The 25448-nt window shown below is 52.1% G+C and overlaps 1 protein-coding gene across 1 annotated transcript; it reads left to right on the top strand.

Moving 5' to 3' along the window:
* Positions 1 to 374: 374 nt before the first annotated feature.
* LOC142250352 (fucolectin-like) lies at positions 375 to 25380 on the top strand. The gene is made up of 7 exons (XM_075322503.1): positions 375 to 430; positions 7009 to 7041; positions 12678 to 12963; positions 13128 to 13276; positions 17363 to 17445; positions 17524 to 17587; positions 25300 to 25380. Exons 1-7 carry the CDS (start codon positions 379 to 381, stop codon positions 25347 to 25349), a joined length of 717 nt encoding a protein of 238 aa, XP_075178618.1. The 5' UTR covers positions 375 to 378; the 3' UTR covers positions 25350 to 25380.
* Positions 25381 to 25448: the final 68 nt, after the last annotated feature.

Here is a 25448-nt window from a genome sequence, read left to right as displayed (position 1 = left end):
AGTTTTTTAATACACACCTCAGCTGCTGCAGAATTTCTTAATATGCACCTCAGCTGCTGCAAAACCTCATAATAAACACCTCAGCTGCTACAGAACATTATAAACGGTATATTATGACACAATTTTTTTTCATGGTGAGAGAATGACTCCAGGGTCCACCTCCGGTTGTCGACGCTGATCTGTCCCCATTGCTCCAGATATATTAACATAGATGTTAGTGGTGTCCGCAGCTCTATGGATGAGCTGTTGACTCTGAGTTTAGTTGCCATTGATCTATATACACTAACACAGTGCTGATTTGCTATGCAAAACATCTGAGCACGGTGGAGCAACACGGAGAGTAATGAATGTATTTTACTATCTGGTTATCTGGAAGAGATGAAGACTTTCTCGACTTTTACGGCAATTCTCATATTTATTGTGCTTGGAGGTAAGTGATGGAAGATATATCACTCAGGGCTTACTCAATATTCTTTGTGATGGTTTGGTTTAACTTTTTTTACCATTATTGTCCAAGAGAGCAGAAAAATTGGAAGACCACGGCTGTGGCTCGCACCGTCTGACATATGAGGTGCAGGGAAATCAGGCAGGCACTGGAAATCTATGGGCTGCTAAAACCATCAGATCTTCAGTTTTCTATTACACAGTCAATGTGTTGACCAGCTTGATTATGCATCCACAATTAGAGATTAGGTGACCACAATATACGGTATACAATAGATACAGAATGACTGGTTTAGGATATATAAACTTCTATTGTTACAGGGCAGTTGGCCAGTCACATGGAATTTGAGAAATCCTGTCTAGTATCTAATACTGTTGAGAATTCTTTACTGTAATGATGGTTCTCTCTAAAGATCATATCAGCACTTTACAACCTCCTTTTGCCATTATGTATTTCCTATCAGAGATCCCTCATTAAGGCCCCGTCACACTAAAGGCTACTTTACACGCTGCGATATCGGTCCCGATATCGCTAGTGTGGGTACCCGCCCCCATCTGTTGTGCGACACGGGCAAATCGCTGCCCGTGCCGCACAACATCGCGCAGACGCGTCACACATACTTACCTGCCCGGCGACGTCGCTGTGACCGGCGAACCGCCTCCTTTCTAAAGGGGCGGTCCGTGCGGAGTCACAGCGACGTCACTGAGCGGCCGCCCAATAGAAGCGGAGGGGCGGAGATGAGCGGCCGGAACATCCCGCCCACCTCCTTCCTTCCTCATAGCGGCCGGGGGGCAGGTAAGGAGAGGTTCCTCGTTCCTGCGGCGTCACACATAGCGATGTGTGCTGCCGCAGGAGCGACGAATTACATCGTTACTGCTGCAGTAACGATAATCAAGAATGGACCCCCACGTCACCGATGAGCGATTTTGCACGTTTTTGCAACGATGCAAAATCGCTCATCGGTGTCACACGCAGCAACATTGCTAATGCGGCCGGATGTGCGTCACAAATTCCGTGACCCCAACGACTCCGCATTAGCGATGTCGCAGCGTGTAAAGTCCCCTTTAGCAACATCGCTAGCAACATCACTGCTAACGAACAACTTTTGTGACGTTGCTAGCGATGTTGCTTAGTGTGACATCCAGCAACAACCTGGCCCCTGCTGTGAGGTCGTTGGTTGTTGCTGAATGGGCCATTTTTTAGTTGTTGCTGTCCCGCTGTGAAGCACAGATCGCTGTGTGTGACAGCGAGACAGCAACAACTAAATGTGCAGGCAGCAGGAGCCGGCTTCTGCGGACTCTGGTAACCACGGTAAACATCGGGTAACCAAGACGCCCTGTCCTTGGTTACCCGATATTTACCTTCGTTACCAGCCTACTCCGCTCTCACTGTCAGTGCCGGCTCCTGCTCCTTGCACATGTAGCAGAGTACACATCTGGTAATTAACCCGATGTGTGCTGTAACTAGGAGAGCAGGGAGCCAGCGCTAAGCGGTGTGCTTGTCGCGGGCGGAGGAGGGGACGCCGCGCTCTCCCTACTGCTCGGGTCCGGCTGGCACTGCGGCCTGCTGCCTCTACTCGGTGGCTCGAGCGATGGGCCGGATCCCGGGGACTCGAGCGGCGCTCCTCGCCCGTGAGTGAAAGGGGGTTTTTGGGTGTGGGGATTGTTTATTGTCCGTGACGCCACCCACGGTGGTGGTGATTTGTTGACACCACCGCTGCTCTGTATGGGGATCCCGGGAAGGATGGTATGGAGCAGCCAGTTGTTGTGTTGCCCCTCCGTGGGTAGGGGTTGGTGATCCCGGGGCCCAGTGATGAGGTGGGAGATGCAGGGCCTGGTGGGCGCAGGGACGCGGGGGCAGCGCTGTGCCTTGCGGCACTGTGGTACTCACTCAGCCTGAGACGATGACACAGTTCTCGGTAAAACACACGGCTGGAAAGATGGTTCCCACGGACGGCTGCACTTGCTTTCCCCAGTAGGTGACGGTGACGGTCCCTCTGTCCTGCACCTATGATGATAATGGTTGCGATGGGTTCCCACCAGTAACCCGCTCCCCGGCTTGGATATGGGCCGGAGGTGCCCTACTTTGCCCGCAGGCGCTGGCCCTGAGAAACTGGTGCCCTGGCGGTGGCGGTGTCTCTCCGTTACGGTTGGACTGTTGCCTTCAATCGGGACTTGGTTGTTAGGAGACAGACGTCCCCTTCACTGACGGATTTGGCAAATTATGGCGACTCCTAGCCTTGCCGGGATCCGAAAGGCCCCTGCCCTGGTGCTGACTGTTCTTCGTATACTGCTCCAGACCGCCGGGTCACCACCCGTCCGCGGTCCTTCCAGCAACCTCCGAGCAGTCCCCCTGCAGACTATCACCGCTGTCTGCTGACCTTGCTGTCACTGTCCGGGGCACACACCCGGACCAACTTCAGGCTTTCTTAACTGTTTTGTTTCTGTCGCCACTCTTACTTTCCTCCTTTACCACTTCACTGTTTACTCCTTCACTACCCTAGCTGTTCTCTGTTCTTCACTCAAGCTCTGCCTGAGCTCAACTCCTCTACTCAACTGCCTGGTTCTTCCCGCCTCCAGGGCTGTGAACTCCTCGGTGGGCGGAGCCAACCGCCTGGCCCACCCCCTGGTGTGAACATCAGCCCCTGGAGGAAGGCAACAAGGATTTTAGGTTAGCCTTGGTGTTCCTAACTGGGGTGTAGGGTGTGGTGGTGTTGTGACCTGTGACCCCTGGCTTGCCCAGGGCGTCACATTCCCCCTTAGCAAAATGCAGACCGTCCGCGGGCTGCCCGTCCAACACCGGTTTTATTTTCTGAAAAATATATAAGGTAAAACGGTAAACATAACAACTTATGACATCATCCCACATCGGGAGGTTCAGTACTTAAACGTTGCTAACGGTTTTACGGGTACGGTCTCCGCTCTCTCCCACCCAAGCAACCTGGCCCTGATGCTGCCCCTAAAGCCCAGGCAGCACCCCTTTACCCCAGTCCTGCACCAAGTTACCCGAGCGGGATCTGTCCTTCCCCTCCAGAGGGTAGCCACCGGTTCCTGTGGTGGCTGGGCCCCAGCCTGCTCTGCTGAGGGCCCTCCCGCCAACCTGCCTCTCCGGAGGCGGCAACTGCGGAAACGGTACGGTAAAACAACTTATTTACATGCCACTAATGTTTGTGGTTGCCCTGCAAGTTCACGGGCTTGTCCATGAGCAGTTTCTCATGCAACTTTTTAAACGGTCCCCACGGGGACAACGGTGCCGGCACGGCCGGTTGCAAATCACGGTTTCAGATCAGGTGACTTTCTCGGTAATCATTTTTCATCATTTTTCAAACTTTCAATAAACTTTTAAACACAAAACTCAGTGGTGGTCCCAACGGGGACTGGACAACGGTGCTCCGCTGCCATTACTCCGGATATTCAGCTTCATTCGAGGGAGGGGGTGCAGAACTCACTCGGCTCTCCTGGCTGCCCCTCAGTTTGGCATCCAGGGCGAACCACATCCCCCTCTCTCCGCAGTGCCGGGTATACTGTACGATGTCACCCGGCATCAGGTTACGGCCGGGGTGCTCCTCGGGCAGGCGGGCATTCACATCCCGCCGGGCTACAAACACTTCGGCCTCCAGGCCCGGTTCATAGATAAACCCATAGCCCCGGCGGACATCAAACCGCCTCACCTGTCCTTCATACAGCGGTCCCCGGACACGGAACGTCGCCTGGCGGAGGTTCTCCTTTTCCCGGATTGCACGGGCCACCAATTCCGCCTTCTTTTTCTCTCTTTCACCGATCTCCGGACCCAGCGGTACCAGCTCCCTGTCCCAATACGGTGCTGCTGCGAGCTCCGGCGCACGGATCGGGCCCCGTGGGACATTCTGGACGTTGCCCACTGTCAGGGATCTGGGCAGCAGGTCCCGCGGTGTCTTGGCCTTGGGCGCCGCCTTGCAGTGACAACCCGGCGCCACCTCAGCCGAGGTGTGGGGGATGGGCACAGGGGCTTTCTGCGGCTGGGCCTTCGGCTCGGAACAGGTCATCAGCTCCGGCTCGGGGAACTTCTCAGGGGCTGCTTCCGGTGCAGACTTCGGGGCCTTCCATGGCAACACCTCCGGTCGACTACGGGCTCCGGCTACAGGTCGGCCCGCCGGGGCGGGCATGCTGGGTATCGCTACCGGTTGCGGTGGTAGCGGGCCTAATGGCGGGGTCACGGCTTCCGAGACGGGTGGCGAGGGAGGCAGCGGGGGGAGAGGGCTTGAACCGGGTCCCGCAGCCGCGATGACCGGCCCTTCAAGGGCATCGAGGCGTGGGTCACTCACCCTCCTTTCCTCCGCTTCCTCCTCGCGTCTCCGCACGGTTGCTATAACGTCCGCCATGTCGGTCTCCCACTCCTCCATGAGGAGCTGCATTTTGACCTGCAGCCTTTGATAGAACTGCGCGGTCCGGATCTCCACCCACGCCGCGGTTCCCGGCGCGGGGGCTACGGTGCTTCGGGACGGCATCCACATTCTGCTGGCAACTCCTTCCAGGAACAGGGTGACTGCAGAGTCCTGGCGTCCCTGCTTTTATAGCTGCGCTCACATGCAGCCAGCCGCCATCTCGTCCCCCTTAGCTTCTTTCCGGCCCCTCCTCTATTGGGGCGGGGTTTTGACCTTCGCGCCTTTGATACTCGAGAAGACGCTCGAGCGGGGACTTTTCGCGCCAAAGATGGCGGCTTCTGAAATTTTTCAGCCGGATACCTCCGGCGGTCACAAGGCGCACCTCTACCCAACGGCAGAGCGGTAAGATCCTGTTCGTGACGCCAAGTTGTCGCGGGCGGAGGAGGGGACGCCGCCCTCTCCCTACTGCTCGGGTCCGGCTGGCACTGCGGCCTGCTGCCGCTACTCGGTGGCTCAAGCGATGGGCCGGATCCCGGGGACTCGAGCGGCGCTCCTCGCCCGTGAGTGAAAGGGGGTTTTTGGGTGTGGGGATTGTTTATTGTCCGTGACGCCACCCACGGTGGTGGTGATTTGTTGACACCACCGCTGCTCTGTATGGGGATCCCGGGAAGGATGGTATGGAGCAGCCAGTTGTTGTGTTGCCCCTCCGTGGGTAGGGGTTGGTGATCCCGGGGCCCAGTGATGAGGTGGGTGATGCAGGGCTTGGTGGGCGCAGGGACGCGGGGGCAGCGCTGTGCCTTGCGGCACTGTGGTACTCACTCAGCCTGAGACGATGACACAGTTCTCGGTAAAACACACGGCTGGAAAGACGGTTCCCACGGACGGCTGCACTTGCTTTCCCCAGTAGGTGACGGTGACAGTCCCTCTGTCCTGCACCTATGATGATAATGGTTGCGATGGGTTCCCACCGGTAACCCGCTCCCCGGCTTGGATATGGGCTTGAGGAGCCCTACTTTGCCCGCAGGCGCTGGCCCTGAGAAACTGGTGCCCTGGCGGTGGCGGTGTCTCTCCGTTACGGTTGGACTGTTGCCTTCAATCGGGACTTGGTTGTTAGGAGACAGACGTCCCCTTCACTGACGAATTTGGCAAATTATGGCGACTCCTAGCCTTGCCGGGATCCGAAAGGCCCCTGCCCTGGTGCTGACTGTTCTTCGTATACTGCTCCAGACCGCCGGGTCACCACCCGTCCGCGGTCCTTCCAGCAACCTCCGAGCAGTCCCCCTGCAGACTATCACCGCCGTCTGCTGACCTTGCTGTCACTGTCCGGGGCACACACCCGGACCAACTTCAGGCTTTCTTAACTGTTTTGTTTCTGTCGCCACTCTTACTTTCCTCCTTTACCACTTCACTGTTTACTCCTTCACTACCCTAGCTGTTCTCTGTTCTTCACTCAAGCTCTGCCTGAGCTCAACTCCTCTACTCAACTGCCTGGTTCTTCCCGCCTCCAGGGCTGTGAACTCCTCGGTGGGCGGAGCCAACCGCCTGGTCCACCCCCTGGTGTGAACATCAGCCCCTGGAGGAAGGCAACAAGGATTTTAGGTTAGCCTTGGTGTTCCTAACTGGGGTGTAGGGTGTGGTGGTGTTGTGACCTGTGACCCCTGGCTTGCCCAGGGCGTCACATGCGCTGCTCCTTGCTCTCTGCACATGTAGCTGCGTGCGCTGGTAACCAAGGTAAATATCGGGTTGGTTACCCGATATTTACCTTAGTTACCAAGCGCAGCATCTTCCACGTGGCGCTGCTGGCTGGGGGCTGGTCACTGGTCGCTGGTGAGCTCACCAGCAACTCGTGTAGCGATGCTCCAGCGATCCCTGCCAGGTCAGGTTGCTGGTGGGATCGCTGGAGCGTCGCAGTGTGACATCTCACCAGCAACCTCCTAGCAACTTACCAGTGATCCCTATCAGGTTGGATCGTTGTTGGGATCGCTGGTAAGTTGTTTAGTGTGACTGGGCCTTTAGGACCCCATAGCGGTACCACTTTTTCTTAACACTCCAGTTTAACACATCCTGGCATATATTGTGGGTTTAGTGAGTTATTACCATTAATAATATTCCTGAAATAATTCTGGCTTTTTTTAATTTTGGCTTTTGATTGTATACAATATGTTTATTAGTAACTGATGGCGTGTTGTTGTGTTCATAGGCTTAAAGTATGAAACAAAAGTGGAATCTGCGGGTAAGTTATTTTGTTTTGCATTAATAAAGTATATTACATTATGACTTTTTTTAATTATTATGTAATAATTATTTTTTTATTTATTTTTTTATAGCAAACTTAAAGGGTATGCTCACACTAGCGTATACCACGGTTGAGTGCTAACCAATATTTGATCAGATAACACTCAGTTTATACTATGGGGCAGTGCAGATCTGCTATTTTTTTTCAATCGGTTCTGATATTAGGATCACACATACAAGTCTATGAGTGCCTGTGAGACATCGGATAGCACTCGGCAATGTATATCTTAGTATGAGCGTCCTCAGGCTAATTTACACATGCTACAGATTTTTTCTGTGCATTTGTGCTGGTATACATAGTTTGCTGTAGATCATCTGCAGACCTGCTGCCATGTCACACAGGCGTATCCAAGTCTGCACCAAATCGGATTCATTGCAGATTTACTGCTTGAATTAACCCAGGAAATCCAACACATGTGAACTTGTACTTAAATCACACAGGGCAGATTTGTTGCAGTATTTTTCCCACTGGAAATCACTTTGAATTAAAGCACCACTCCACCATTTTATTTTTAACAGTGGTGTGGTGCTTTAAATCTAGGTCCCCTGTATTATACTCGCCCTCCGCCGCCTTCATCCTTTTTAATCTCTGCTCCGGACCCGCAGTACAATCTTGTGACTGTATCTTCTGACTGGTCAGAAGTCAGGAGGTACGTCACAAGGTCCCAATGCATCTCTATGAGAGCCAGGACGAGGCCAGAATGAGGCTCCCATAGAGTAGCATTTATTTTCGACATTCAACACGCTCCATGAAACACTGGAGCTGACGTCAGATCACAAATTGCTGGCTGGAGCGGCACTGGAAAAAGATGAAGATGGTAGCAGTGGGGTAAGGCAGAGGTTGGTATTTAAAGCACCAATCAAGCTGTGAATTTAAAAAAAAAACCCTATAGGGGTGCATTAATTGTAATGGATGTTGTTTTGCCGGCGGCGCATGGATTTTTGCCAGGTCTGCACAGATGAATGGGACAGACACAAAGCTCTGCAACATAAACTGGCGCATATATATATATATATATATATATATATATATATATATATATATATGCCTTATTCTGTCTTGCTCCAAAATGACATCATTACAGTGAAAACCGTCGCCATACCGCACGCGCTAAAGAGCTTGCGACCAACGGCTCAGCTAACTGAACAGCCCGAACTACGGGCCGACAGGACGCCGCCCGACACTTTTCCCTGCAACCACACGGAGCCCCGACTCCCCGGTGAGTGTTGCACCCCCGGGAGCCCACACTGGCAACCCAGCCGACACATACCCCCCGCTTGCCTCCGCCCCCCGCACACATCACCCCACTCGGCTCCACCCCCGCACTCCGCATGTATACACTGAACACACACACGAATAGTCACCTGTCCCCAGCCATGCAGACCCCAGTACTGACATCCTCAGCGCCATGGCCCCGCTCAGCTCCACCCCCTCCGCACTCCGCCCCCCGCACACATTACCCCGCCCGGACCATCCCCCCCGCATGTATACACTGAACACACACACCTGGATAGTCACCTGTCCCCAGCCATGCAGTCCCCAGCACTGACATCCTCAGCGCCATGGCCCCGCTTGGCTCCACGCCCTCTGCACTCCGCCCCCCGCACACATTACCCTGCTCGGCCCCACACCCCCGCACCCCCGCACTCCGCATGTATACACTGAACACACACACACCTTTATAGTCACCCGTCCCCAGCCATGCAGTCCCCGGCACTGACGTCCTCAGCGCCATGGCCCCGCTCGGCTCTACCCCCCCCCGCACTCCGCCCCCCGCACATGTCAGGATGGTGGCTGCACCACGATGGGGGCACATACCAGCATTGGGCCACATCACAGCATCAGCATATTTTTACTTACCTTTACACTATTCATGGCCTTCTTTCATTACAAGCCATGGACATCATTAAACATTAGACTCATCTATTAAAACTGTTCCTTCTGTTGTTTGTCATTTTAAAACCAATAAACAATTATAAGAATACTAAATTAACCCTAACACATCCAGTCCATTAATTACCTTATTATTCAATCTGCTAACCTACATACACATTCTAGACTACCCGATACGTTAGAATCCGGTCACCTTCTAGTATATACAGTGGCGTAACTACCGCGGTCGCAGCGGTCGCGATCGCGACCGGGCCCGGGCGGTTTGGGGCCCGCGGGGACCCGGCAGATCAGCAGCCAGCTCCTCTCAGTGAGAGAGAAGCTGCGCTGATCTATCACAGTGCACGCGCCCACTATATGACCCGCTGCCGCCCCCGACACCGGGCCCTCCTGCCCGATGTCAGCGGCGGCACCGGGGCCCCCCTCCCCCGTCACCGCGCACAGTAATAATGAAGCAAAGAGCGGCCGGCGCCGCTCTGCATCATCATTCTGCCCCTGTGCCTGTGCGGTGACGTCACTCCTGTGCGACTGCTGTGCTGAGTGCACAGAGCGCAGGGAGGGAGGACGCCGCCGACCGCAGCACCGGGAGGACGAGCAGCAGTGGAAGGAGGAGAGCAGGGACTCGGGAGTACAGCATCAGTGGAACAAGGAGACGTCAGGACAGAGCAGCAGTGGAAGGAGGAGAGCGGTGAGTACTTGGTTTTTTTTTTTATATATATATGAGTACACGGTGGTCAGAGGCCTGGAGTGGGGAGGCTGCATTATACTGTGCATGGAGGCCTGGGGTGGGGAGGCTGCATCTGTACATGGAGGCCTGGGGTGGGGAGGCTGCCTGATACTGTACAAGGAGGCCTGGGGTGGGGAGGCTGCCTGATACTGTACAAGGAGGCCTGGGGTGGGGAGGCTGCATGATACTGTACAAGGAGGCCTGGGGTGGGGAGGCTGCATGATACTGTACATGGAGGCCTGGGGTGGGGAGGCTGCCTGATACTGTACATGGAGGCCTGGGGTGGGGAGGCTGCATGATACTGTACATGGAGGCCTGGGGTGGGGAGGCTGCCTGATACTGTACAAGGAGGCCTGGGGTGGGGAGGCTGCCTGATACTGTACATGGAGGCCTGGGGTGGGGAGGCTGCCTGATACTGTACATGGAGGCCTGGGGTGGGGAGGCTGCATGATACTGTACATGGAGGCCTGGGGTGGGGAGGCTGCCTGATACTGTACAAGGAGGCCTGGGGTGGGGAGGCTGCATGATACTGTGCATGGAGGCCTGGGGAGGCTGCATTATACTGTACATGGAGGCCTGGGGAGACTCCATTATACTGTACATGGAGGCCTGGGGAGGCTGGCTGCATTATTATACATGGAGGCCTGGGGAGGCTGGCTGCATTATTATACATGGAGGTCTGGGGAGGCTGGCTGCATTATTATACATGGAGGCCTGGGGAGGCTGGCTGCATTATTATACTTGGAGGCCTGGGGAGGCTGGCTGCATTATTATACATGGAGGCCTGGGGAGGCTGGCTGCATTATTATACATGGAGGCCTGGGGAGGCTGGCTGCATTATTATACATGGAGGCCTGGGGAGGCTGGCTGCTATATTATACATGGAGGCCTGGGAGGCTGGCTGCTATATTATACATGGAGGCCTGGGAGGCTGGCTGCTATATTATACATGGAGGCCTGGAGAGGTTGGCTGCATTATTATATATGGAGGCCTAGTGAGGCTGCATAATAAACATGAAGGACACCTTATACATTGAATATAGAGGTGTAATATACATAGAGGTCTATGAGGCTGCATTATACTGGAGGTCTATAGGGCTGCATTAAAATGGAGGTCGGGGGGGGGGCTGTATAATACAAAATGAAGGGACACCTTATACATGGAATATAGGGGTGAATTATACATGGAGGAGTATGGGGCTGCATAATACCATCTGAAGTTTTATGGGGTTGTGTTATAATACATATAGGACTATGGGGGCTGCATTATAATATATGGAGGACTATGGAGGCTACCTTATACATGGACTATGGAAGTGCATTATAAAACATGGAGGACTAAGAGGTGCAGTATAATATATGGAGAACTATGGGGTGAATTTTAATACATGGAGAACTATGGGAAATGCATTATAATTGAAGGGCTACTTTATACATGGAGGATTATGGGGGTGCATTATAATATATGGAGGGCTATGTATCTGCATTCTAATATATGAAGGGTTATGTGAGACCCTTTATACAATTATTTGGAAGGCTATGTGGGGGCTGTTATAGTATTTTGAGAACTTTATACAGGGGGGACAAAGATACAAGTATGGGATGGAAATGTTTTGTGCTGAGGGAAAAAGGCTCTTTCCCATGCTCTGCTATACATCTCTCAGCACCCAGCTTTCCCATGTTCTGATATACATCTCTCAGCACCCAGCTTTCCCATGTTCTGCTATACATCTCTCAGCACCCAGCTTTCCCATGTTCTGATATACATCTCTCAGCACCCAGCTTTCCCATGCTCTGCTATACATCTCTCAGCACCCAGCTTTCCCATGTTCTGATATACATCTCTCAGCACCCAGCTTTCCCATGCTCTGCTGTACATCTCTCAGCACCCAGCTTTCCCATGCTCTGCTATACATCTCTCAGCACCCAGCTTTCCCATGCTCTGCTGTACATCTCTCAGTACCCAGCTTTCCCATGCTCTGCTATACATCTCTCAGCACCCAGCTTTCCCATGTTCTGATATACATCTCTCAGCACCCAGCTTTCCCATGTTCTGATATACATCTCTCAGCACCCAGCTTTCTCATGCTCTGATATGGGAAAGCTGGGTGCTGAGGACAAGATAAATATCAGAACATAGGAAAGCTGGGTGCTGATAGAGGGATTTCAGGGTGCTGTGGGTGAGAGCCAAGTGTCAGCGTCATTATCCTGTACCCCGAGTGTCAGTGTCATTATCCCTTACCCCATACCTCCCAACCGTCCCGGATACAGCGGGACTTTCACGCTTTACGTTGTTTGTCCCGTTGCCACGATCGGGACGGCCGGCTCCCGGGCTCCGCCCACCCACTCTCTCTCCGCATCCCTGCTTTTCCCTCCTACCATCCCAGTAGACGTGGCATAACAGAGAGGAGCGCTGCCTGTGCTGCTGCTGGTACAGTAAAATCTCCCCAGCGCTGATTTCCCTCCCTCCCCCCCCCCTCACCCCCGGCCGGAGCCTCTCTGTGCGGTCGGCCGGCCGCCTGTCTGTGCGGTCGGCCGGCCGCCTGTCTGTGCGGGCGCCCCCCTGCCGCCTGTCTGTGCGGGCGCCCCCCTGCCGCCTGTCTGTGCGGGCGCCCCCCTGCCGCCTGTCTGTGAAGGCGACCGGCCACCTCACTGTGTGGGCGACCGGCCGCCTCACTGTGGCTCCCTGCGTGTCCATGCTGGAGGCCCGCCGGCTGCCTGCGTGTCCATGCTGGAGGCCCGCCGGCTGCCTGCGTGTCCATGCTGGAGGCCCGCCGGCTGCCTGCGTGTCCATGCTGGAGGCCCGCCGGCTGCCTGCGTGTCCATGCTGAATGGGTGTGGATGGGGAGTGGATATGGGCGTGACTTTGAAATGGGTGTGGTTAGGGGCGTGGCCTAAAAATTTGCCGCGATCAGAAGCCCTTAGTGATAATAGTGATATCCGTCCTCTCTTCTAGCAGTGAACGTGGCTCTGCAGGGTCTCGCCTTTCAGTCCAGCTCCATCCCAGGACAGGGAGAAGCCCACCGTGCAATAGACGGCAACACAAACACTGACTATCGGAGTGGGTCCTGCAGTCAGACGGGCAGCGAGTACCAGCCCTGGTGGACCGTGGACCTGAGACGGGGCTATCTAATCAACACGGTCACCATTACCAGCCAGCTGACCACTGTGAGCAGTCAGGTGCCCTGGGCGGAGATCCACGTGGGCGAGAGTCTGGAAGGCTATGGAGTGTATAACCCAAGGTGAGGAAGGCGATGAAGACTCCGATTTGTGGTTTCAGGACTTGCCGAGATTATTACATCTTTTTGGCAAAACTTTCCCTTAATATTTGTTCGTAGGAATACCAAAAGATGTATGGTTGTGCATTGTCCCTGTAACAGGCAGCCATACTTTTTTCTTCTTCCAGCTGCTCGGTCATCACCTCCATGCCTGCAGGAGCTACAAGCATCGTTCCATGTTTTGGGATTATTGGACGATATATCACTGTGGTCATACCGAACCGCGTGGATACACTGACGCTGTGCGAGGTTCAGGTCGCGGTCCTTAATGTACCAGGTAAGAGTCTGCAGCGAGTCCTGGAATAGTAGGGGGCACACAACCTGTCACCACTACATTGTGGATATGTAAAGTGCCAGGGAGGGGCAGTCGTGGGCGAGGGTTGTAGTCCTCAACCCACCCTGGCACAGTACAGACACGGGGGGCAGAGTGGTGTATGAGGCGGTTGTGGAGGTGGTACCTGGGATTGCACCTCACTGCTGAGGAGCTCACACTCCACTGCATTCTTTTTTACTCCTTCTAGGCCTGACACCTCACACCACCCGACTCCACTCTGCTTCATCCGACCCTGCAGGTCCTTTCCTCTCTTGATCCTACTCCCCATCACCCCTGTACCCAGAAACTTCTGCTGTATATCTCCTCCTGTGCTGGGAGCCATCCTCCCCCAGTTAACCCCTGCCATCCTGTCACTCTCTCTGCATTCCCTCATCCTAAGGGACCAGAGCCCCAGTGACACCTAGTGGCGGACGGCCAAATTACCCAGGGGAAACGCGTAAGAAAAATACATTACATTAACACACGTGCATAAAGAACATCTTTCACTAAAAATACACTGACTCGCCATACATATTTTCGGGGCGGCAGGGCACGGGACACTCTCTTACAAAAGACTGACAGACTAGGAGAGATTTTTTTTTTTCCCTTGAATGTTGGTAGAACAAAAACTAATATTAAATACTAATATCATATAATTCTTAATGGCTTCTTCCAATGCACCTCACTTCTTCAGCAGATTTGCTGATACGCTGGAGCACAATGGAGTAAACTCTCCAGCTCCCTCTAACATGTTACCTTCAAATCAGAAGACGAAGCTCAGACCTTTAAAAGAATAACAATCTATTTTTTTTTCCTTAATATAAATCAATAGTATAAATGAAAGTAAGGAACTTTGTAATTGAACTTATCAGAGAAATCTGCTTCTTTCATCTCATAGTCTGATTCATTCACAAAATTCTCCACGGACAGGTAAAATCTGTCCTCGGTGAAGGCTGAGTTTCCCATTACTGAGAATGACGACAGTAGGGGCTGCAAGTTCCATAGAGAACTTGCAGCAGAATGTCTGCCGGCCTCTGGCTCCTCCCCCTCTGCCTATAGCTCCTCCCCGCCATAGAATTTTAAAAACACCAACTGTCTTCTCCTTTCTTAGTAATGGATAAATCTTTCTTCCCTGGTTATACAGTGTGTCCACCCATATCCTGTCCACCGCCATTAACTTGAGAACGGCGGCAGCTATAGGCATAGAAGTGGTGTCTAAGTATAGTAAAGTATCCATGAGCTACACAATGAAATAAACTACAGCGCCATCTGGTGGAAAACAGCGGAGTTAGCATTTTTATCTCGAAAACGGAACGAGATAGAGAAAAAAAGTGAATTAAAAAATTGTAGAGCATCATCAATTCAATACGAATCGACACCTTGCATACAGAAATGCTATGATATGAAACCCATGACCCCCCCTTCAAAATATTGAATGCTGGTCACGCATATGGCGCACATGTAACTTTGATGCTCAGTGTCCCCCGTCAGCTGCAATGCACATCTGGGCTCTGCACAGCATACTGTATCTTGCTGCACGTTGTGCAATATGGTAGGTGACACGTTTGCACAAGCATCTGTGATACGTCGTCGTAGGTCCTGCAATGTTGGTGGAGGGGTCGCATACACCTGCTGTGTGATGTGACCTCACAGAAAGAAGTCCAATGGGGTCAGGTCAGGTGAGCGTGGAGGCCACTCCACACAGCCACCATACCCAATGACTTGTAGGAAGGTCTCCATGAGGTATCGCTTCACGTCCGCAGCCTTGTGAGTTTTACATGTTCTAATCATAGCATTTCTGTATGCAAAGTGTCGATTCGTATTGAATTGATGATGCCCTACAACTTTGTAATTCACTTTTTTTCCTCTATCTCGTTCCGTTTTTGAGATAAAAATGTTAACTCCGTTGTTTTCCACCAGGTGGTGCTATAGGTGGTTTCATTGTGTAGCGCATGGCTACTTTACTATACCTAGACACCACTTCTATGCCTATAGCTGCCGCCGTTCTCAGGTTAATGGCGGTGGACAGGATACGGGTGGACACACTGTGTATTGATCATATGTAATGACAGCGAGAGATGAATCCAGGAGAAATAAGCTGTGAAGTTGCTTGTTTTTGCATGCAGTATAGATTTCCGAAATTAAAACAACGGTGGCTCCTTAAGGGAAACTATTACCACAAAACGACCTATTGTTGGAGTCAGGATTATGTGTTACATGTATTTTTTTTCCGTATCAATCTTTATTAAAAATAAAAAAAAAAAATGTAATCTTTCAATTTTCACAGCAGCCATTGAGGCTTTGTTGGGCTCTGTTCACACATTACATTTGTACAGACTTTTTTATGCAAATTAAAAGGCTGCTTTTTAACAGTACCAGCAAAAGCGATGAGACTGCAGAAATCTCATGTGCCTGTTTTTTTTTTTCCCCTGACTGAATTGGAAAACTGCAGCATGTCAGTTCTTTCACCCATAGAAAGTAATGAGAACGTGCAATAAAGCAACAAAAACTGTTTTAACTGCGAGGAGAGATTCTGGCTGCAGATAAAAAAAAAATGTTGGGTGTGAACATAGGCCTAGACTCATACTACTGCAGAGAAAGAATTATAATAACTGATAAACACCTCTATATACAGTAGATCCACTATTCATAATAGGTGATGTCACAGCTCACCTCCTCCTCCTGTACAATGACTGATATCTTCTGTATATAGAGGAGTTATCACCTATTGTGAATAATGGAGCCTGTGTTATCTACTGTATATAGAGGTGTTATCAGTCATTGTACAAGAGGAGGTGGAGGTGAGCTGTGATATCACCAATTGTGAATGATGGATCCTGTGTTATCACAGCTCACCTCCTGTACAATGACTGAGAACATCTCTATATACAGTAGGTAATACAGGATTCACCATTCACAATAGGTGATTGTACAGGGGGAGGAGGTGAGCTGTTATATCACCGATTGTGAATGCTGGATCCTGTATTACCTACTGTATATAGAGATGTTCTCAGTCATTGTACAGGAGGTGAGCTGGGATAACACAGGATACATCATTCACAATAGGTGATATCACAGCTCACTTCCTCTGCCTCTTGTACAATGACTGATAACACCTCTATATACAGAAGATATCACCTATTGTGAATAATGGAGCCTGTGTTATCTACTGTATATAGAGGTGTTATTAGTCATTGCATAAGAGGAGGAGGAGGTGAGCTGTGATATCACCTATTGTGAATGATGGATCCTGTGTTATCACAGCTCACCTCCTGTACAATGACTGATAACATCTCTATATACAGTAGGTAATACAGGATCCACCATTCACAATAGGTGATATCACAGCTCACCTCCTCCCCCTGTACAATGATTAATAACACCTATGTACAGTATAAAACAGGAGCCACCGATCACAATAGGTGATGTCACAGCTCACCTCCTCCTCCCTTTACAATGGAATTTGCACACTTATTAGATGCTTAATTACCATCTTATAATTTTATTTCTTGAAACAACAGGGAGTTAAAAGTTTAAAATGTCTCTAGTCGCTGGTGTGAAAATTGCAAGATCACAATATGTATAAATAAATAGCAATTAGTGATGAGCGAGCACTACCATGCTCGGTACTCAAAACAAGCAGGTCTGACGAGTAACGATTATACTGGAAGTCAATGAGAAAGTCAAGCATCTTTCAGGAAGATCTTCTGGAAAAATGTTTGTTTCCCATTGACTTCCATTATACTCGTTACTCGAGTCGTGCCCATCCGACCTGCTTGTTTCGAGTGCATGGTAGTGCTCACTCATTGCCAATTGTGATAAATGGGGTGGTTTTAGTGGAGGTCAAAGCAGAGACACATTGGATATGTAGCGGATTAAACGTTTGTTTAGCGGATTCCTATCCACCCCCCCAGCCCCAGCCTGCAAAATCCTACCCCCCCCAGCCCCAATGCACTGTATAATGTGTGACTCAACACCCGTAAGATAAATCGGCATAGGATTCTGAGATATCACTTCTGACCGGAATTGTTGCCTATCCACCCTTCACAGATCGGCAGCTCGGACTCACGATAACAAGCGCGTCCACCCTCGGATCAAACCTCTTACAAAACACGGAAATGATGATGCAGATGGTGAGTCGTCCGTCCCCCCGCCATATTGTGCTGTATCACTGGTGACGTATCATCACATATTATATCATTACCCACCAGCTGAAGGACATAGCGAAGAAAAAGATCAGGATGCTGACCCGGGGGATCGACAACGTCATACGAGGTGAGTCATGTCCAAAAAAAAACCCAAAAACAACACGATATTGAAGGAGCTGACTGGTAACAACAAGTAATGACCCATCAGCGGGGCAGGTAATCAGTTATAGAGCAGAGAAGGCCGACTGCTGGGACCGCTTGTTATTGAGCCTGAGAAAAGGCGTCTGAACAGAAGGGGGGGGGGCAACTGAGCGCACCACCACCTACATTCAGGTTAAGATTTAATCAGCATGGGCCGGTGAGGGGGGTCTAAGGCTGGAGTTCCACTTTTACATATCACTCGCTGAGTTTCGCATCACATCACCCGGCACGGCTGCACACTCTCCTGCCAGGAGCTGGTCGGCTGCATGTATTTCCATGCAGCTGAGGCGCTCGTGTCAGGCCGTGCCAGGTGATGCGATGCGAGACTCGCATGAGTCATACGCAAGGGGAACTGGACCCTTAGGTTATGTGCGCACTGAGCGTTTGTCGGGTGCGTTTTTTAGGCTTAAAACTACATGACTTTGCTTCCCCAGCAAAGTCTATGACTTTTCATTTTTGCTGTACGCACACAACCTTTTTTTTTTTTTTTTAGGGTTTGTAACTAATAAGTCAGATCGGAGAGTCCCCTCTCTGGCTTGCCAAAGCTCGTTACTTGATCAAGCATCAGTGTGAAATGCTCGAGGTCATCGATTTCCATTATACTTTTTACTCGCGTAACGTTGGAGCACCAGGTGCTCATTTGAGTACCAAGCAGTGATGAGCATGCTCGCTCCTGACTAGTCCCCAGTAATCGGCTGCGATCAGTCCCCACTGATCTGATACTGGTGATCAAGACTAAGGGCGGCTTTGCACGTTGCGACATCGCAAGCTGATGCTGCGATGTCGCACGCGATAGTCCCTGCCCCCGTCGCAGATACGATATCGTGTGATAGCTGGCGTAGCGAAAATTATCACTACGCCAGCTTCACATGCACTCACCTGCCCTGCGACCGTCGTTCTGGCCGGCGACCCGCCTCCTTCCTAAGGGGGCGGGTCGTGCGGCGTCATAGCGACGTCACACGGCAGGTGGCCAATAGAAGCGGAGATGAGCAGGATGTAAACATCCCGCCCACCTCCTTCCTTCCGCATATCGTACGGAAGCCGCGGTGACGCCGGTAGGAGATGTTCCTCGCTCCTGCGACTTCACACACAGCGATGTGTGCTGCCGCAGGAGCGAGGAACAACATCGGACCGTCGCGTCAGCATAATTATGGATTACGCCGACGCTGCACCGATGATACGATTAAGACGATTTTGCGCTCGTTAATCGTATCATCTAGGCTTTACACAGTACGATGTCGCATGCGATGCCGGATGTGCGTCACTTTCAATTTGACCCCACCGACATCGCACCTGCGATGTCATAGTGTGCAAAGCCCGCCTAAGGGTGGTCCTCAATATCACAAGGCCAGAAACCCTCTATTTCAGTCACAATACACAACTGAAGAACAGATTCTTCATCCTAATCAGCATCAGATGAAAACTCCTAAACCTGTTCATGCCGGGGCGGTGTTGAGGTTTATGTTTATTAGTAGTTGCAGAAAATTTTCATGCTTAAAAAAAAACCAAAAAAAAACAAAACACAGAATGATGGCCGCACAAATTGCATAAAATTAATAAGAAAAAAAATTATTTTAATAGAAAAATAAAAAGATGCAAAAACCCTAGAATTGATATGCTGCAGATTTGACAAAATGCTTTGGAGCGTCAAATCTGCAGGGAAAAAAAAAAACAAAACAAAAAATAAAACTTCTCTGCAGCATAAAAAAAGAGAATTTTGTTACTTACCGTAAATTCTTTTTCTTATAGTTCCGTATTGGAAGACCCAGACCTTGGGTGTTTAGCTTCTGCCTCCGGAGGACACACAAAGTACTACACCTAAAAGTGTAGCTCCTCCCTCCGAGCATATACACCCCCTGGAGAACCAGATCTAGCCAGTTTAGTGCAAAAGCTGAAGGAGAATAGCCACCCACAAGTAAAACAGAGCAAGAACCGGAACAACCGGAGACTCTGTCTACGACAACAGCCGGTGATAACACGCGGAACAAGAAATTGCCAACAGGCAACAGGGAGGGAGCTGGGTCTCCCAATACGGAACTATAAGAAAAAGAATTTACGGTAAGTAAACAAAATTCTCTTTTTCTTTATCGTTCCTATGGGAGACCCAGACCATGGGACGTCTCAAAGCAGTCCATGGGTGGGAAATAAACAGAAAAACTAAGAAGTAGGCAGAGCCTAACTTCACAAATGGGCGACAGCCGCCTGAAGGATGCGTCTGCCCAAGCTCGCATCTGCCGAAGCATGAGCATGCACTTGGTAGTGCTTCGAAAAGGTATGCAGGCTAGTCCAAGTGGCAGCCTGACAAACCTGCTGAGCCGTAGCCTGGTGCCTGAAAGCCCAAGAGGCACCGACAGCTCTGGTCGAATGTGCCTTGATCCCCGGCAGGGGAGGCACCTTAGTGCACTGGTAGGCGTCCGAACTGGTCGACCTAATTCAACGGGCTAAGGTCGGCTAAGAAGCAGAGAGGCCCTTGCGCCGGCCTGTGGTTAGCACAAAAAGAGAAGTGCACCGCCTAAGAGCAGCGGTGCGAGACACATAGATACGGAGAGCACGCACCAGATCCAGAGTATGCAACACTTTTTCAAAGCGATGAACAGGAGCCGGACAAAAGGAAGGTAGGGTAATGTCCTGGTTAAGGTGGAAGGGAGAGACCACCTTAGGAAGAAAGTCCGGAGTTGGACGGAGAACCACCTTGTCTTGATGAAAAACCAAAAAAGGTGACTCCGAGGAGAGCGCAGCCAAATCAGAGACTCTCCTGAGGGAAGTTATGGCCACCAGAAAGGCCACTTTCTGTGAAAGACGAAACAAAGAAACCTCCCTAAGGGGCTCAAAGGGGAGTTTCTGCAACACCGTGAGAACCAAATTAAGGTCCCAGGGATTTAAGGGCCGCCGGTAAGGCGGAATGATGTGAGACGCGCCTTGCATGAAGGTGCGGACCTGAGCCAGCTGGGCGATACGCCGCTGGAACAGCACTGATAGAGCTGAGACTTGTCCCTTGAGAGAGTTGAGGGACAGTCCTAGCTGCAGACCGGACTGTAGAAAGGACAGAAGGGTCGGCAAGGAGAATGGCCAAGGAGGATGGCCGGAAGAGTGACACCAGGACAGGAAAATTTTCCAAGTCCTGTGATAGATCTTGGCGGAGGAAGACTTACGGGCCCGAGTCATAGTGGAGATGACTTCAGGAGGAATACCAGAAGCCGTCAAGATCCAGGACTCAAGAGCCACGCCGTCAATTTGAGAGCCGCAGAATTCAGGCGGAAAAACGGACCTTGCGAGAGAAGGTCTGAACGGTCCGGGAGATGCCACGGCACCTCTACGGACAGATGGAGCAGGTCTGGGTACCAAGCTCGCCTGGGCAAGTCCGGTGCAATGAGGATGACCCGACGACCCTCCATTCTGATCTTGCGCAGGACTCTGGGCAAGAGAGCTAGAGGGGGAAACACGTAGGACAGACGAAACTGGGACCAGTCTTGAACCAGAGCGTCCGCGGCGAATGCCTGAGGATCGTGGGAGCGAGCCACGTAAACCGGAACTTTGTTGTTGTGACGGGATGCCATTAGATCCACGTCCGGCGTGCCCCACTTGCGGCAGATTGACTGAAACACTGCCGGGTGCAGGGACCACTCGCCACCGTCCACGGATTGACGGCTGAGATAATCTGCCTCCCAGTTTTCTACGCCTGGGATGTGGACTGCGGATATGGTGGACTTGGAGTCCTCCGCCCATTGAAGAATGCGTTGGACCTCCAACATTGCCAGGCGGCTGCGTGTCCCGCCTTGGTGATTGATGTAGACAACCGCTGTCGCGTTGTCTGACTGGACTCGAATGTGCCTGCCCGCCAACAGGTGGTGAAAGGCTAGGAGAGCTAGAAGCACAGCTCTGGTTTCCAGCACATTGATTGAAAGGGCTGACTCGGACGGAGTTCAAGTGCCCTGTGCTCTGTGGTGGAGATATACCGCTCCCCAGCCGGAAAGGCTGGCATCCGTGGTGAGAATCACCCAGGACGGGGCCAGGAAGGAGTGCCCCTGGGACAGAGAGAGGGGCCGAAGCCACCACTGAAGAGAGCTCCTGGTCTGTGGCGACAGAGCCACCAACCTGTGCAAGGAGGAAGGCTGCTTGTCCCAACAGCGGAGAATGTCCAGCTGCAGGGGTCGCAGATGGAACTGGGCAAAGGGAACAGCCTCCATTGACGCCACCATTTGACCCAGCACCTGCGTCAAGCGCCTGAGGGAATAACGGCAGGGTCTCAGCAGAGAGCGCACCGCCAGTTGGAGGGACTGCTGTTTGACTAAGGGCAACTTCACAAGTGCTGGCAAAGTCTCGAACTGCATCCCTAGGTACGTGAGACTCTGGGTCGGAGTCAGAGTGGACTTGGGAAGATTGACAAGCCACCCGAACTGGGCTAGAGTGGCGAGAGTGAGCGAGACACTCCGCTGACAGTCCACGCTGGATGACGCCTTGACTAGAAGGTCGTCCAGGTAAGGAATCACTGCCAACCCCTGTAGGTGCAGGACCGCAATCACTGCTGCCATGACCTTGGTGAATACCCGAGGAGCTGTGGCCAACCCGAAAGGAAGAGCCACAAATTGGAAATGATCTTCTCCGATTGCAAAACGTAGCCAACGCTGGTGAGAAACTGCAATTGGCACATGCAGATAGGCATCTCTGATGTCGATGGACGCCAGGAAATCTCCTTGGGTCATTGAGGCAATGACTGACCGCAGAGACTCCATGCGAAAATGCCGCACCTGAACATGCTTGTTGAGAAGCTTGAGATCCAGGATGGGCCGGAAGGACCCGTCCTTTTTGGGGACTAGGAAGAGATTTGAGTAGAAACCTCTGAACCGTTCCAGAGTGGGAACTGGTACAATCACTCCGCTTGCCTGCAGGGATGCCACGGCCTGCGAGAAGGCGGCGGCCTTGGAGCAGGGAGGAGTTGAGAGAAAAAAATCTGTTTGGCGGACTGGAAGAGAATTCTATCCTGTAGCCGTGGGAGATGATATCCCTTACCCACTGATCGGAGACGTGTTGAAACCACGCGTCGCCAAAGTGGGAGAGCCTGCCACCGACTAAGGACGTTGCTGGCGCGGACAGATAGTCACGAGGAGACTGCCTTAGCGGCAGCACCTCCTGCGGTCTTCTGTGGACGCGCTTTTGGGCGCCAGTTGGATTTCTGGTCCTTGGCTGAGCTAGTGGACGAGGCCGAGGGCTTAGAGGACGACCAGCTGGAGGAACGAAAGGAACGAAACCTCGACTGATTCTTACCCTGGACAGGTTTCCTGGTTTTGGTTTGTGGCATGGAAGTACTCTTCCCGCCAGTAGCTTCCTTAATAATTTCATCCAGCTGTTCTCCGAACAGCCGGGACCCAGCAAATGGGAGCCCCGCAAGGTACTTCTTTGAAGAAGCATCTGCCTTCCACTCTCGAAGCCACAAGATCCTGCGGATAGCGAGGGAATTAGCCGAAGCCACCGCAGTGCGGTGAGAAGCCTCCAGCATGGCAGACATGGCATAGGATGAAAAAGATGAAGCTTGGGAAGTTAAGGGAACCATCTCAGGCATAGATTCTTTGGTGAGGGAATGCATCTCCTCTAGAGAAGCAGAGATGGCTTTCAGAGCCCACACTGCTGCAAAAGTCGGGGAAAACGAGGCCCCCGCCGCTTCATATACGGATTTGGCCAGAAGGTCAATCTGGCGGTCTGTGGAATCCTTAAGGGAGGTGCCATCAGCCACCGACACAACGGTCCGGGCTGAGAGCCTAGACACCGGGGGGTCTACCTTTGGGGAATGAGCCCACTCCTTGACCACCTCAGGTGGAAAGGGGAAGCGGTCATCAGAACCACGCTTTGGGAAGCGTTTGTCAGGACAGGCCCTGGGCTTGGTCACAGCGGCCTGAAAACTGGAGTGGTTAAAGAACACACTCTTTGCTCTCTTAGGCGAGGTAAACTGGTGCTTTTCTGCCAGAGAGGGTTGCTCCTCTGATACTGGCGGATTGAGATCCAGTACAGAATTAATGGAGGCAATCAAGTCACTAACACCTGAGTCACTTTCGGACAGATCAATGGGGTACATGGAGGTAGCCTCCGAGCCCCCTGTAAAGGCATCCTCCTCATCCTGCGAGTCAGCTACTGAATCAGAGCCGCGGGACGAGGAAGGAGGGAACCCTACGTCTCTTCTTAGGAGGACGGGGTCTGGGACCAGATGAATCCTCTGTGAGCTCCGGTCCTGAGAGAGCCCTAGCAGCAGAGGCACCCTGTGAAGGGAGCTGATGCATGTTCAGCAAAGTCCTCGACAGAAGTCCCATGGAGTCAGCAAAAGACTGTGAGATAGACCTAGAAAAGGATTCTACCCAAGCCGGGGGTTCAGCCACAGGAGCAGGAGCAGCCTGAGAGACCACTGGGGGTGAGACTCCAGGCTGAGGCACCGTCAGGTTAGAGCAGGCATCACAAATGTGGGAATATGCTCGGTTCAGGAAGCAGGAGCTTACATGCAGTGCATATTGAATAAAGCTTTGGAGCCTTGCTCCTCGTGTGAGACATGCTGCTGGAGTGGGGGCTCTGCAAGAGAATGAACCCCAGAGAGTATAAACAGAGGTCCACAACCGGAGACCGGTTGTGGCTTACCGGACCGCTGGAGCGGTGTTGTGTGCCCTCCAGATCCCGAAGCCCGGACCCCCAAGCACAGCACCTCAGCAGAGATGCTGCAGACCAGCGCTGCAATGTGACTGATCGCAGAGAGAACGCTGATAAAATGGCCGCCGGAGCGAAGGGAGGGGGCGGGACTTGCTTGAGGAGCGGGATCTGGAGGGCCATAGAGACCTACAGGGGAGTGGACACACACTGCAGTGGGGAGTGTCCCTCCCCTGTGCAGAACGGCCGCCGGGCGGAGCCGAGCCTGTCCCTCTGCATGAGTGACATGCAAGGGCAGTGAAACCGAAACTAGGCCTCCGGCGAAGCCGGGGCCTAAATTTGAGAGGCGCGGCTGGCGCGCAGGCACCATCGGCGCGGTTCTCAGGCGACAGCTAGAGAACCCGCCGGAAATGTCAAAAAACACAATAAGCACACTCTCCAAAAACAATAATGTACAGGGACCCCGAAAAGTAAACGTCTCAGGTACTTAGCTTGCTGAGACGCAGGGCCAAGTCCCTGGGGATGAGTGCTCCAGTCCAGCAGGGTCCTGAAGGGCTGCGGATGGAGACCGGTCTCCTGCCAAGCATGGAGACTGTGCTGGCTCCCACTTCAAGCCAGAGCCCAGGAGGGATGGTGAAGGAGCACGGCATGTAAGGCTCCAGCCTAGGAATCAACCTTACAACACCGCCGACACAGTGGGGTGAGAAGGGACATGCCGGGAGTCCAGACATGGACCCGCTTTTCTTCAAACTCTTTCCAAAAATCAAAGAAATCAGATGAGAATGCATGTGTGGATGTATGCCTCCTGAACACAAAGCGCTAAACTGGCTAGATCTGGTTCTCCAGGGGGTGTATAAGCTCAGAGGGAGGAGCTACACTTTTAAGTGTAGTACTTTGTGTGTCCTCCGGAGGCAGAAGCTAAACACCCATGGTCTGGGTCTCCCATAGGAACGATAAAGAAAATGCAATGTGTGAACAAGTCCTAACCTACCTTTCTCTCTCTCTCGGCAGATAACCAGACCTGTATCCCTTTGCAGATAGCGAGTAGCACGGTCCTGTGAGGTCTCCAGGATTTGCCGTACTGGTGTGGAGCATCGATGTTGCAGAATGTGTAATAAAATATAAATGTATTATATATAATAAAGCACTGGAGTCTATTG

The sequence above is a fragment of the Anomaloglossus baeobatrachus genome, chromosome 9 (genome assembly GCF_048569485.1).
Source record: "Anomaloglossus baeobatrachus isolate aAnoBae1 chromosome 9, aAnoBae1.hap1, whole genome shotgun sequence".
Lineage (NCBI taxonomy): Eukaryota > Metazoa > Chordata > Amphibia > Anura > Aromobatidae > Anomaloglossus > Anomaloglossus baeobatrachus.
The sequence above is the reverse complement of the archived record's forward strand: the minus strand, read 5'-3'. Positions and strand labels throughout refer to the sequence as shown.